Raw genomic sequence first — 15565 nt, 5'->3', positions numbered from 1 at the left:
TTTTAGTAGAGACAGGTTTCACCATGTTGGTCAGGCTGGTCTGGAACTCCTGACTTCAGGTGATCCACCTCCCCTGGCCTCCCAAAGTGCTGGGATTATAGGCCTTTAAACAGTATTCAGTAGTAATTAGTAAACTATATATATATATATGTATATATATAGTAATTAGTAAACTCTCTCTCTCTCTCTCTCTCTATATATATATATATATATATATTTTTTTTTTTTTTTTTTTTGAGGCGGAGTTTTGTTCTTGTTACCCAGGCTGAAGTGCAATGGCGCAATCTCGGCTCACCGCAACCTCCGCCTCCTGGGTTCAGGCAATTCTCCTGCCTCAGCCTCCTGAGTAGCTGGGATTACAGGCACGTGCCACCATGCCCAGCTAATTTTTTGTATTTTTAGTAGAGACGGGGTTTCACCATGTTGACCAGGATGGTCTCGATCTCTTGACCTCATGATCCACCCGCCTCGGCCTCCCAAAGTGCTGGGATTACAGGCTTGAGCCACCGCACCCGGCCTATATATATATTTTTTTGAGATGGAGTCTTGATCTGTCACCGAGGCTGTAGTGCGGTGGTATGATCTTGGCTCACTGCAACCTCTGCCTCCCAAGTTCAAGTGATTCTCCTGCCTCAGCCTCCCTAGTAGCTAGGATTATAGGCATTTGCCACCACGCCAGGCTAATTTTTGTATTTTTAGTAGAGAAGGGGTTTCACCGTGTTGGCCAGGCTGGTCTCAAACTCCCAATCTCAGGTGATCTACCTGCCTCAGCCTCCCAAAGTGCTGGGATTACAGGCATGACCCACCGTGCCTGGCCAATAAACCATATTTTCTCAAGGCAGAGTAGACAAGCAAAGTCTATAAAAGGAAAAAAAAAAAATCATTTTGGCTAAGGTTCTTCATCGAGGCTTTATTTTTCCTCTGTAAAGCTGCTGAAAAGAAATGCTGCTTCTCGTCTGGGAGCCGGTCCTGGAGACGCTGGAGAAGTTCAAGTAGGGATCGGCATCTTTGGTGTTTTGGGGGGAAGATAATGCTAATTTTATATATCTCTGAGAGTTATATGTAGTTGCTTATGAGCTTAGCTTATTTTGTGGCTTGTAACTTCAAAAAGGCGATTAATTTATCAATTCAGCAAAGTCTATTCCCCTCAACTTTTCTTTCTGCTCTTTTTTCCTAGGCTCATCCATTCTTTAGACACATTAACTGGGAAGAACTTCTGGCTCGAAAGGTGGAGCCCCCTTTTAAACCTCTGTTGGTAAGTATACATGAAAGCACATGATTGGGTGCAGTGGCTCATGCCTATAATCCCAGAAGTTTAGGGGGCCGAGGTGGGAGGATTGTTTGAGGCCAGGAGTTCAAGACCAGCATGGGCAACATAGCAAGACTCCATCTCTACAAAAAATTTAAAAGTTAGCGGGGTATGCTGGCATGTGCCTATAAGTCCCAGCTGCTTGGGAGGCTGAAGCAAGAGGATAACTTGAGATTTTTTTAAAAATAAGAAAAATCTCAGAGCAGACAGAAACATTATTTTTATTAACAGTTCAAAGATCTCTGGTTTATCCTTTCTTCAGCATCTTTGTTTTTATTTTTTATTTTGAGACAGGGTCTCACTCTGTCACCCAGGATGGAGTACAGTAGCACGGTCACAGCTCAGTGCATCCTTGAGCTCCCAGGCTCAGATGATTCTTCCACCTCAGCTTCCCGAATAGCTGAGACTACAGACACATGTCACCATGGACAGTTAATTTTTTCGTTTTTTTTTTTTTGTAGAAACAGGGTTTCACCATGTTTCCCAGGCTGGTCTGGAACTCCTGGGCTCAAGTGATCCCCACCCACCTCAGCCCCTCAAAGTGCTGGGATTACAGGAGTGAGCTTCTGCATCCAGCCAAGCATCTTTTAGTTTTGTACTATCTTTTAAAGAACTAATGCCAGTGGCAATTGACTGTATTAGCTATTTTTAAGTTGGTTACCTAAGACAATTACATATTTCAGGTAGTTGGGGCTTTTCTTTTTTTGTTTTGTTTTATTTTGCTTAATTTAACCATTTTAAATGTGAATCTCTAGGAATTTTTTTCTTCAAAATATAGAATATATGTGCATTAGTTTGCTAGGCTTGCTGCAACAAAGTACCACAAACCAGGTGGCTTAAACAACAGAAATTTATTATCTCATAAATCTGGAAATTAGAAGTTCTAGATCACATTGTTAAGAGTTGGTTTCTTTGAGGACTATGAGAAACTGTATGTTCCATGCCTCTCCCCTGGCTTCCGGTGGTTTGCTGGTAATCTTTGTCATTCTTTGGCTTGTAGGTGCATCACCCGGATCTCTGCCTTCATGTTCACATGGTGTTCTACCTGTGTGCATATCTGTGGCCAAATTTTCCCTTTTTATAAGGATACCAGTCATATTGGATTAGGGTTCCTCTCTACTCCAGTAGGACCTCATCTTTACTAATTACATCTGTAATAACCCTTTCCAAATAAGGTCACATTCTGAGGAACTAGAGGTTAGAACTTCAACATATGAAATTTTTTGGGGGGTGGGTGAGGCATAAAATTCAACCCATAACAATATGTTTATGAGTAAGTGAGTTAGTGTGTTGGTTATTGTCTTTCTCCCACCTCAGAATCTGAGAAAACACAGTTTATTTTTCCATTCCTTGGGATGTAGATGGAGAAGGAGGAAGAGGATGATGGTGATTATTATTTGGTCATGGAGCATAATGTGATCCACTTTAAAAAACAACGATTGTAAGGAAGATAACCGTCACACATAATGCCTAGCTTCAAAAATGATTAGGTCATCTTGTTTAAACATAACCACCATCCCATCATCACACCTGAAAGTTGACAATTTCCCTAGGTTTTTTTTTCCCTTTTCCTTTTTTTTTTTTTTTTTTGAGACAGGGTCTTTGTTGCCAGACTGGAGTGCAGTGGCATGATCATGGCTCATGGCAGCCTCAAAATCCCAGGCTCAGGGGATCCTCCCATATAGCTGGGACTACAGGGTTGTATCACCACATGCAGCTAATTTTTTTGAGTTTTTCTAGAGATGAGGTCTCCCTGTGTTGCCCCAGCTAATTATTTTTTTGTTCTTGTTCCATTCGTTTTTTTCCTCCTGTTTGTAATTATTTAATCAAGGTTTATATGTAGTTTGGTTACTATGTCTCTTAGGTCTTTTTTCATTTATAGATATCCTCTCTCAAATCTTCCCCTGATTTATTGAAGAAACTGGGCCATTTGTCCTGTAGAATTCTCAAATTTTGATTTTGTTGATACTGTCCCCATAGTATCTTTGACCATGTTCATCTGTTCCCTGAATTTCCAAAAACTGGTAGTTAAATTTAAGTAGTTGATCTGATTCAGATTAAATTCTCGGTATTGCATGCTTTGATCAGGAGGCATAATATGTAGGGTTTTTTTTTGTTTTTTGTTTTTTGTTTTTTAGTGATATTAGTGGTCACTGATCATTGCCTGTGTCAGCACTTCACTACCAGGGTAATTTGGCAATGTCTGGAGATATATTGATTGTCACAGCTTGGGGGAGGGAATGCTATGGGTACCTTCAGGAGTAAGAGTTAGCACAGGACAGCCCCTAGAGCAAAGTATTAATAGTCCTAAAATGTCAGTAGCATTGAGGTTAAGAAACTCTGGCCTAGTTTTACAATTTCATCAGGTGTTTGTGAAATGGTCTTATTCTAACTGTTATTCTTTGTTAGCTGGAATTCTTTCATAAAGAGAAACTCTGATCAGTTATTTTTTTTTTTATTTTTTATTTTTTTTGAGGTGGAGTTTCGCTCTTGTTACCCAGGCTGGAGTGCAATGGCGTGATCTCGGCTCACCGCAACCTCCGCCTCCTAGGTTCAGGCAATTCTCCTGCCTCAGCCTCCCAAGTAGCTGGGATTACAGGCACGTGCCAGCATGCCCAGCTAATTTTTTGTATTTTTAGTAGAGACGGGGTTTCACCATGTTGACCAGGATGGTCTCGATCTCTTGACCTTGTGATCCACCTGCCTCGGCCTCCCAAAGTGCTGGGATTACAGGCTTGAGCCACCACGCCCGGCTGATCAGTTATTTAGTTACCCAAGGTATAGTTCATACAGGAAAGGCAGTATAAATGTTTTATTCTTTCCCAGTTTTCAAAATAATGAATTAGTTCTCTAGCATCTTCCAAAATTGACCAATGAACTTTGTGTGTTTTTTTCTTTTTTAGTGTATTATGAACCTACACATTTTAACGTATTTGTGTTTCATTTCATTGCAGTTATTTTTATTCGTATATTGTTTTGAGGCAGGGTCTTACTCTGTCAGTCTTACTCTGTCACCCAAGCTGTAGTTCCGTGGTTTATTGCAACCTTGACTTTCCAGCCTCTAGCAGTCCTCCCACCTCAGCCTCTTGAGTAGCTGGGACCACAGGTGCACCACCATGCCCAGCTAATTTTTGTGTTTCTGGTAGAGACGGGGTTTCGCTATGTTCACCAGGCTGGTCTTCAATTCCTGAGCTCAAAAGTGATCTACCCGGCTCTGCCTCCCAAAGTGTTGGGATTATAGGTGTGAGCTACTGTGTTGGGCAGTTATTTTTATTGATGCTCAATTTTCCCCCTCATTGAATGCTGGGTGCATCTTCATGTTGGTTTCTGAGTCCTTTTGACATGACCACATGGTCTGGTGTTGTACCAGAGAACAAAATAAGGAGACTGGTGTTCTATGCTTATCTTATACATTTCCCCACACTTAGAATCAGCCATTTCTCCAAGGAGAGCTGTTTCACAGTCTGGGCTCTAAGAGAGCTGTAAGGTTAATGTGGTCATCTTTTAGTATTCAGTCAGATATTCTAAAGTATTATTAACTTCCTACATTTGGCCCAAGAGTCTAACCAGATATTTGAGGAAGTAGAGAAGGAATTAAAGAAATAAATCTCATGGTTAGAACTGAAATGATAACTATATTTTTACAAGGAAATAGAACTTATAACTCATGTGGAATAGAAAATTATGTTTGCTCCTTTAGATTGCTAAAGGAATGAAATAAGCTGTGGGAAGAAACTTTAACTGAGCATCTTTAAACTTTAACTGGAGCATCTTACAAGTGTTACTCGTGTTTTAACTCTGCTTCAGTAGTTTTTCAAGCTTATTAAAACCTGCGGCAGCAAACGGAACTAATTATCTCTAAAAAGGGAGTCAGCTAGTAGACTAGGCACACTGAAGCTTTGTGAGAGGGGGAAATTGATATTCACATTTTTTCCAACCTGTTTTGAGTTTGATATATTCACTTTTTTTTTTTTTTTTGAGACAGAGCCTTACACTGTTGTCCGGGCTGGTGTGTAGTGATGCGATCTTAGCTCACTGCAAACTCTGCCACCTGAGTTCAAGTGATTCTCCTGCCTCAGCCTCCCGAGTAGCTAGGATTACAGGCTCCTGCCATCATACCCAGCTAATTTGTATTTTCAGTAGACACACGGTTTCACTATGTGGGCCAGGCTGGTCTCAAACTCCTGACCTCATGATCCATCCACCTCAGCCTTCCAAAGTGCTGGGATTATAGGCATGAGCCACCACACCCAGCTGATGTATTCACATTTTTAATAGGAATGATAACTATATACTAAAATCTGTATTAATGCATGTTTAAGATTTGAAGGTGACTCAGTACTTTCCACCTGCATTTTTTTCTTCATTCTGTGCCTGCTGAAACAATTCTAATACTTTTATAGTAAAGCCCTGTGAAAAGAGCTCCCAGAGCTTACATTGCAGTTGATTGATGTTTGCAAAGTGGACTATTCATCATTTTCTAAACTATTTTGTTTGTATAAAGCAATCTGAAGAGGATGTAAGTCAATTTGATTCCAAGTTTACACGTCAGACACCCGTTGACAGCCCAGATGACTCAACTCTCAGTGAAAGTGCCAATCAGGTCTTTCTGGTAAGTGAAAGAATTTCCATGTAGTCATGGGAAATTTTAAGTATGAGGATGGGCCCTTCAATAAGAAAAAATTCAGTGTGCTTTCTTTGCGGTTCATGTAGGTAACCTGGCTCACTTTTTTTTTTTTTTAGTGAGCCATGCCCTTATAACTGATTGATACCTACTAAATTAATTTTCCAATCAATCATACTCTTTGTACAGTCCCACCCTAATTGCTAAAATAAATAATTTTATTTATAAATTTTATTCTAGCAATTAGGGTGGGACTGTACAAAGAGAGTATGATTCCTTTTTTTGGTTGGACCACAGACTTAACAATGATGTTTGGCTTAGCATCTCAACCCAAAATTAGTCATAGCAGTGGGAAAGGAAAACCTAAGTAACTACATGTGTTTTATTCCTGAAACAGCTATAGATTTTTGGTAACTTTTTTTTTTTTTTTTTTTGAGTCGGGGTCTCACCTTGTAGCCCAGGCTGGGTTCTGGGGGTAGTGGTGTGATCACAGTTCACTGCAGCCGTGACCTCCCAGGCTCAAGTGATCCACCCATTTCAGCCTCATGAGTACCTGGACTACAGGGATGTGTCACATCCAGCTCATTTTTTATTTTTTGTAGAGACAGAGTCTCACTATTTTACTCCTGGACTCAAGCTGTCCTCCCGCCTTGGCTTCCCAGAGTGCCCAAATTATAGGCATGAGCCATCATGCCTGGCCCTATTTTTGCTACTCTTAAGAGAAGTAGGAGATACATTCATTCATTCATTCTTTCATATATTTAGAGATGGAGTTTTGCTCTGTTGCCAGGCTGGAGTGCAGTGGTGCGATTTTGGCTCACTGCAACCTCCACCTCCTGGGTTCAAGCAATTCTCTTGTCTCAGCTTACCAAGTAGCCGGGACTACAGGCATATGCTACCATGCCCAGTTAATTTTTCTATTTTTAGAACAGGTTTTACCATGTTGGCCAGGATGGTCTCGATCTTTTGATCTTGTGATCCACCCGCCTTGGCCTCCCAAAGTGCTGGGATTATGGGTGTGAGCCACTGCACCCAGCCTGGCAACAGAGCAAAATTCATGTTTTTAAATTCAAGTTTGACGTGTGCATGATCAAAGTTACTGTATATCTGTTAGTAAAGTCTTAGGTTCAGTTAAGGAAATGGGCATGCATCACTCTAATTTTGGCATTTTTTTTCTCTCATGTACTACTGATGTAGAATTTGTACCTTTAACTTAACATAGAGACCTTCTCCTCAGTTGGACATTGCAGAATTTCAACTTATATGACAGTTTTTCCCCCACAAAATAGAAATATTTTATTTAGCTATGAAGAAATCCAAAGTTGTGGTGGTAAAAGAGATATTGAAGCTTTCATTGCCAGTTAAAGTATTATTGAGCTTTTCATAATTACTTAAATTGGCTAACTAATGAACAGAACAATTCATTTGTTAGGTTGTAGCCAGAATTTTGTATAAAGTGGATCTCTTTAAACATTAATTAAAAAAAAATAGTGATATCTCACTTTTCCAGATAATGTGGTTCTAGCAACCTCATTTCAACAGATACTTCAGTTCCTGTTGTAAGACCCTGTCACAGAATTAGAGGAAATTCAAAAATTATTAAGGCACAGCCTGTACCTCTTGGTAGTTACAGCTTTAGTCCACTAGAACATTTGTAAAAATCTCTGAAGTTCACGTATAACTGTCAAAAATCATATGCCCTTCAGAATTGCACCTCACTCTTTGGGCCTTCACTCAGAGCTTTGTTGAGTCTTATTTATTGTTAACACATAATACTCACTCATAGATTTTGATAAATAAAAAACAGGTGTAGGGCTGATGGTTAAAAGAATGAACATTGGCTGGGCACAGTGGCTCATTGCCTGTAATCCCAGCACATTGGGAGGCCAAGGCAGTTGGATTGCCTGAGGTTGGGAGTTTGAGACCAGCCTGATCAACTTTGGAGAAACCCTATCTCTACTAAAAATACAAAAAATTAGCTGGGTGTGGTGGTGCATATCTGTAATCCCAGCTACTCGGGAGGCTGAGGCAGGAGAATCACTTGAACCTGGGAGGTGGAGGTTTCAGTGAGCCATGATCGCGCCATTGCACTCCAGCCTGGGCAACGAGAGTGAAACCCTATCTCAAAAAAAAAAAAAAAAAGAAAAAGAATGAACATTGACAGCAAGAGAAATGACAGCTGGTAGCCTAATAGGAAGGTCAAAGAGGGGACTAAAACTAACAAAACTGTGTTATTGCCTATTACAACTGAATGTTTTTGTAATGTTGATACTTACTCATCAAAAAAATACCAAATTCTGGCCAGGCGCAATGGCTCAAGCCTGTAATCCCAGCACTTTGGGAGGCCGAGGCAGGTGGATCATGAGGTCAAGAGATCGAGACCATCTGGTCAACATGGTGAAACCCCATCTCTACTAAAATACAAAAAATTAGCCAGGCATGGTGGCGCACGCCTGTAGTCCCAGCTACTTGGGAGGCTGAGGCAGGAGAATTGCTTGAACCCGGGAGGCAGAGGTTGCGGTGAGCCGAGATTGCGCCATTGCACTCCAGCCTGGGTAACAAGAGCGAAACTCCGTCTCAAAAAAAAAAAGAAAAATAATACCAAATTCTAGCTGGGCAATGATCACATGTGCCTATAGTCTCAGCTACTTGCGGGGCTGAGGTGGGAGAATAGTCTGGGTCCAGGAGTTTAAGGCTGCAGTGAGCTATGATACCACCACTGCACTACAGCCTGGGCAATATAGGGATACCCCATCTCTTTTCAAAAAAAAAAAAATCTGTCCAACCATTGGCATAAAACTAGAAAGGTCATAAGATCCTGATTTTGATGCCAAGTCAGAAAATTGTTTTTACTTGGCCCAATTATGAGAATTTGTTTTGGGGTGATAATCTCAGTTGCTTATATGCCTGTGGCTGGAAACACTAGAAGTTTCTTTGCATTTCTCCTATTATTTAACTTTTTTTTTTTTTTTTTTTTTTAAGACGGAGTCTTGCTCTATCACCAGGCTGGAGTGCAGTGGCGCAATCTCAGCTCACTGCAACCTCCGCCTCCTGGGTTCAAGTGATTCTTCCGCCTCAGCCTCCCGAGTAGCTGGGACCACAGGCGTGTACCAAGATGCATGGCTAATTTTTGTATTTTTAGTAGAGACAGGGTTTTACCACATTGGTCAGGATGGTCTTGACCTCCTGACCTCAGGTGATGTGCCTGCCTCAGCCTCCCAAAGTGCTGGGATTACAGGTGTGAGCCACCATGCCTGGCTGTATTTAACATCTTCATATGGAGCCTGAATTTTCCTTTTTTTTTTTTTTTTCTATTCCTGTCAATAGGGTGGAATTTTGTTTGCTAGTATCTTGGGCTCAATAGCATTCTGCTTTCTTGAAATGTGTGCCTCACAAAATGGCTGGAAAGAAGTTAACAGGTCTAAAAATGAGGTTGAGGAGATGGGAGGGTATACACATTGGTGGTTTTAGGTGTGCATCATTGTGTTGGTGTGTCAGACTGAACAACCCCATTTTCTTCAGCTACATGACAAAATACCATTCTATAGTCCACTGTTTATTTCAGGGTTTTACATATGTGGCTCCATCTGTACTTGAAAGTGTGAAAGAAAAGTTTTCCTTTGAACCAAAAATCCGATCACCTCGAAGATTTATTGGCAGCCCACGAACACCTGTCAGGTATTTCACACTTATTTTCACTTTTTTTTTTTTTTACAACTTACAAGTGTTGCTTAATAAATTTATGCCAAGTTACATAAATGACTGTCATATTCTCTTTGACATAAGCACAGCATCTATATCTTACATTGCAAAGGACTAGTCTGACTAATCTATGATGTTATATGGTTTACCTTCCCTTCTGAAAGTAAACAGCCACACTGGCAAATGTCCTCTTTATCCATTCACTCAGCATTTATTGAGCACCAAGAACTGTGCTACATGCTGCAGGGTGTGTGTGTGTGTGTGTGTGTGTGTGTTTATAACCATAATATAGGAATTGTCCCTGTCCTGATGAAGCTTACAGTTTAGTGGGAGAGACGTAGGATACAATAACAAAGGATACACAAAATATGCACAATAGACAACGGATACACACAGTAGACAAAGGATCACAAAAATATGTAATTAAAAGTAGTGGTAAAGTGCTATGATTTAAAAAGGGAAAAAAGGATGTGGTGGTAGACAGCAGAGGAAAACAAGGAGGTTTCTACTCTCAGTGGTCGGAGAAAGGCCTCCCTGGCATATTAACATCTGGAAGTGAACAGAAAGAGCCAGCCCTACAAAAATAGGAGATACAAGAATGTTGCAGGCAGAAGAACAGCAAATGCAGAAGCCCTAAGGGAGGAGAAGACTTGCCCTTTTCCTGGAAATGAAAGGGAAATCAGGGTTCCTGGAGTCTGTGGTGAGTGAGGAGGAGAATAGCAGAGGTTTAGAAAAGTGTTGTATTTTAAATACAACAGAAAGCTGTTTTGAGCAGGGGAGAGTAAAATGATATATTTATTTACACACACACACACACACACACACACACATAAAATGATATATGTATTTACACACACACGGGTTTTGGGGGTCAGGTGTAGAGGTAAAGAGACCAGTTAGGAAATTCTAACAGTCTAGGAGAGAGAATCGCCCAACCTTTGCCTTTGTGCTAATTCACATGAAAATAAAATTAAATGAAAATAAAGTCATATTTTCCCACAATGTAAAGGAAATACTGTCTTGTTAAGATGATCCTTAAACAAATGAATGATAGCTCTTCCTTGTCTTAAAGCCCAGTCAAATTTTCTCCCGGGGATTTCTGGGGAAGAGGTGCTTCGGCCAGCACAGCAAATCCTCAGACGCCTGTGGAATACCCAATGGAAACAAGTGGCATAGAGCAGATGGACGTGACAATGAGTGGGGAAGCATCAGCACCACTTCCAATACGACAGCCGAACTCTGGGCCATACAAAAAACAAGCTTTTCCCATGATCTCTAAACGGCCAGAGCACCTGCGTATGAATCTATGACGAGCAATGCTTTTAATGAATTTAAGGCAAAAAAGGTGGAGAGGGTGATGTGTGAGCATCCTGCAAGGTGAAACAAGACGACGCAAAATGACAATTTCAAAGAGTCAATGTCATTACATAAAACACTTTGGAGAGAGGAAAAATAAACGTGGATTTTAAAAAATCAATCAATGGTGCAAAAAAAAAAAAAAAAAACTTAAGCAAAATAGTATTGCTGAACTCTTAGGCACATCAATTAATTGATTCCTCGCAACATCTTCTCAACTTTATCAAGGATTTTCATGTTGATGACTCGAAAATGACAGTATTAAGGGTAGGATGTTGCTTCTGAATCACTGTTGAGTTCTGATTGTGTCGAAGAAAGGTTATCCTTTCATTAGGCAAGTACAAAATTGCCTATAATACTTGCAACTAAGGACAAATTAGCATGCAAGCTTGGTCAAACTTTTTCCAGCAACATGGAATCAAAGACAAAAAAGAAACTTACCAATTGATGTTTTACGTGCAAACAACCTGAATCTTTTTTTTATATAAATATATATTTTTCAAATAGATTTTTGATTCAGCTCATTATGAAAAACATCCCAAACTTTAAAATGCGAAATTATTGGTTGGTGTGAAGAAAGCCAGACAACTTGTTTCTTCTCTTGGTGAAATAATAAAATGCAAATGAATCATTGTTAACCACAGCTGTGGCTCGTTTGAGGGATTGGGGTGGACATGGGGTTTATTTTCATTAACCCAGCTGCAATACTTGTCTGTAATATGAGAAAAAAAAAAAGAATCTATTTAATCATTTCTACTTGCAGTACTGCTATGTGCTAAGCTTAACTGGAAGCCTTGGAATGGGCATAAGTTGTATGTCCTACATTTCATCATTGTCCTGGGCCTGCATTGCACTGGAAAAAAATCGCCACCTGTTCTTATACCAGTATTTGGTTCAAGACGCCAAATGTGTTCAGCTCATGGCTGAAGAACAGAAGAGAGGGAGATAGGGATATCAGGGGAAGAGGGTGTTGCTATGGCCCACTCTCTGTCTAATCTCTTTACAGCAAATTGGTAAGATTTTCAGTTTTACTTTCTACTATTTCTGCTGTCTACTTCATTATATTTTTGTTCTCAACAGTTTTTAAAAAAAGGTCTATTTTTTTTTTCCGCCTGTACTGGGGCTACACTTTTTGATTGTAAAAATATTTGATGGCCTTTTGATGAATGTCTTCCACAGTAAATAAGAAAACTTAGTGGCTTAATTTAGCAAACATGTTAACAGGACACTGTTTTTGAAATTCTAACAAAATCAACGTAAAAGATTTACAGGTCAAAGAATAAAAATAAAGGTAACTTTACCTTTCTTAAATATTTCCTGCCTTAAAGAGAGCATTTCCATGACTTTAGCTGGTGAAAAGGTTTAATATCTGCAGAGCTTTATAAAAATATATTTCAGTGCATACTGGTATAATAGATGATCATGCAGTTACAGTTGAGTTTTATCACCTCTTTTTGTTTGTCTTTTATAATGTCTTCAGTCCGAGTGTGCAAAGTCAATTTGTAATATTTTGCAACCCTAGGATTTTTTTAAATAGATGCTGCTTGCTATGTTTTCAAACCTTTTTGAGCCATAGGATCCAAGCCATAAAATTCTTTATGCATATTGAATTCAGTCAGAAAAGAGCAAGGCTTTGCTTTTTTAAATTGCAACTCAAATGAGATGGGATGAAATCCTATGACACTAAGCAAAAACAGAACCATGTAAAATGATTGGAAATATACTGTTTCAATTGTGGCAATAATTGAAAAAAATCGATAAAAGTTCATCTTTGGACAAAAAGCCTTTTTTTAAAAAAAATTACTCCCTCTTTCCCACTGCTCCCTTATTGCAGCAGCCTACTGAGAACTTTATGACTGTAGCTGGTAAATTAGAAGCTACAATAATAATAAAGGGCAGAAATTAAAGTGCAGATCCTTGTTCTCTGACAATGTGATGTCTGAAAAAACAGAACCCAAAAAGCTATGGTGATATGCACAGGCATTATTTCAGACTGTAAGTGGCTTGTGATACTCTGATACTTGTTTTCAAATATGTTTACTAACTGTAGTGTTGACTGCCTGACCAAATTCCAGTGAAACTTATACACCAAAATATTCCTCCTTGGTCCTATTTGCTTGTAACATGCGCACTGTGATTGGCTGGCTACAACCACCCCAGTTAAACCGTTTTCATAATTAGTACTGCCAGCAATAGTGGCAAACACTGCAACTTTTCTGCATAAAAAGCATTAATTGCACAGCTACCATCCACACAAATACACAGTTTTTCTGACTTCACATTTACTAAGTAAAATTTATTTACCGTGCTGTGGAAAATTTATTGAGAACTTGTTTCATAAATGGATATCCCTACTATGACTGTGAAAACATGTCAAGTGTCACATTAGTGTCACAGACAGAAAGCACACACCTATGCAATATGGCTTATCTATATTTATTTGTAAAAATCCAAGCATAGTTTAAAATATGTCAATATTACTAGTCTTGAGTTTCTAAGAGGGTTCTTTATGATTATACCAGGTAAGTGTATAAAAGAGATTAAGTGCTTTTTTTTCATCACTTATTTTCTTTAAAATCGCTATTACAGGATATTTTTTTATTTTATACATGCTGTTTTTTAATTAAAATATCACTGAATTGAAGTTTACTAATTTGATTTTATAAGGTTTGTAGCATTACAGAATAACTAAACTGGGATTTATAAACCAGCTGTGATTAACAATGTAAAAGTATTAATTATTGAACTTGAACCAGATTTTTAGGAAAATTAGTTTTTTTCCCCCTATTATGGTCTTAACTAATTTGAATCCTTCAGGAAGGATTTTTCCATACTATTTTTTGAGATAGAAGATAATTTGAGGGGAGGGGTGAAGGATGCATGTATGATACTCCATAAATTCAACATTCTTTACTATAGGTAATAAATGATTATAAACAAGATGCATCTTAGATAGTATTAATATACTGAGCCTTGGATTATATATTTAATATAGGACCTATTTTCAATATGCAGTTAATCATAGGGTTCCTAGCTTACAAGGGCTAGATCTAAGATTATTCCCATGAGAAATGTTGAATTTATGAAGAAGAGATTTTGAGGCTTTGAAAATGGTTAATTTCTCAAAAACATCAATGTCCAAACATCTACCTTTTTTCTTAGGAGTAGACACTAGCAAGCTGGACAAACTGTCATAAAAGTATTTGTCACACATAACCTGTGGTCTGTTGCCGATTAATACAGTACTTTTTCTTGTGTGATTCTTAACATTATAGCACACGTATTATCTCAGTGGATTATCTGGAATAACATCTGAAAGATGGGTTCATCTATGTTTGTGTTTGCTCTTTAAACTATTGTTTCTCCTCTCCCAAGTTGGCTTTGCATCTATCAGTAAATAAAATTCTTCAGCTGCCTTATTAGGAGTGCTATGAGGGTAACACCTTTTCTGCTTTTCATCTTGTATTTAGTTTACTGTATTATTTGATTTCGGATTGAATGAATGTAAATAGAAATTAAATGCAAATTTGAATGAACATAAAATAGAAGTGATTTATTTTTTTTACTATCCTAAGATAGGAAGAAATAAAGTAGTATACATATCAGGTATATAAATGGTTTAAATAATTTTTTAAATTAACATGTCACATGTGTTCAAGTTGTCATATTTAATAAACTGTAAGGAATGGGTTAAAAGCTGTTCTACTGAGAAATGGAAGCTATTTAAGTATGTAACAAGTTTTAGTATTGATTTTTATGTTAGATGTTATACATCTTTGATTTTCAAGTTATATCAGATAGTAGATATGAATTGTTTACTTAAAAAAAATGCATGTAACAACCTACGGGAAAACTAGCTTCATAAAAAACTCTAGGAAGACCTTGTGCTAACAATCAACAATGTGTTCAGCTACACTTGGTCAGCTACATTTGATAATTTGATGTGTATGCACTAAATAATGTGGTGAACAAATCTGTTTTAACTAATGTCTCAATATATCTAGTGTAATCTGGGTTAATTTCTATGAACCACTTCTTATCTGTAAGGTAATTGTATTATACTTGCCAAGGGGATTTCTCTACGGAAGTTCTCAAACTGACTTGACTTTGCTATACAACCTAGCAGTGTAGCAATACTGGTAAAACAATCTTTTAGAAGTCATGATCTGAATTCAAAGAGTAAATGGGTTTCTGAATCTATACTACCTTTTTTTGAGGTGAAGGAATAGAAGGATGGAAGAAATGCTTGCAGTTCATCAGCATTGTCAGTGGATGGCATAGCTCCATTAGATTTTCTCCTTTTTCAGTTTATAGGTAAACTGCATTCCAAAAAAACCCCACCATGCACCTCCTTGGTTATTTAATCACATTAAGAAACAGTGCAGTCTGAATAGTTACAGGGTGCACAAATGTATTACATAGGTATTGTCATAGGGCTGAAGAAAATGCTGTTCTTGGCCGGGCGCGGTGGCTCAAGCCTGTAATCCCAGCACTTTGGGAGGCCGAGGCGGGTGGATCACGAGGTCAAGAGATCGAGACCATCCTGGTCAACATGGTGAAACCCCGTCTCTACT

General features: G+C 38.7%; 1 protein-coding gene across 2 annotated transcripts in view; it reads left to right on the top strand.

Moving 5' to 3' along the window:
* Window positions 1-14539, top strand: part of RPS6KB1 (ribosomal protein S6 kinase B1) — a 63506-nt gene extending 48967 nt beyond the window's left edge. For both annotated transcript variants that reach the window (XM_003929084.4, XM_074388071.1), the window contains exons 11-15: window positions 930-992; window positions 1178-1255; window positions 5814-5921; window positions 9499-9611; window positions 10708-14539. In XM_003929084.4, the coding sequence (XP_003929133.1) occupies window positions 930-992; window positions 1178-1255; window positions 5814-5921; window positions 9499-9611; window positions 10708-10945 (600 nt within the window). In that variant the 3' untranslated portion in view covers window positions 10946-14539. The remainder of the gene's footprint in view (window positions 1-929; window positions 993-1177; window positions 1256-5813; window positions 5922-9498; window positions 9612-10707) is intronic.
* Window positions 14540-15565: the final 1026 nt, after the last annotated feature.

Source organism: Saimiri boliviensis, chromosome 17, assembly GCF_048565385.1.
Source record: "Saimiri boliviensis isolate mSaiBol1 chromosome 17, mSaiBol1.pri, whole genome shotgun sequence".
NCBI classification, from domain to species: domain Eukaryota; kingdom Metazoa; phylum Chordata; class Mammalia; order Primates; family Cebidae; genus Saimiri; species Saimiri boliviensis.
Note: the sequence above shows the minus strand (reverse complement) of the source record. Positions and strands in the feature narration are given on the sequence as shown.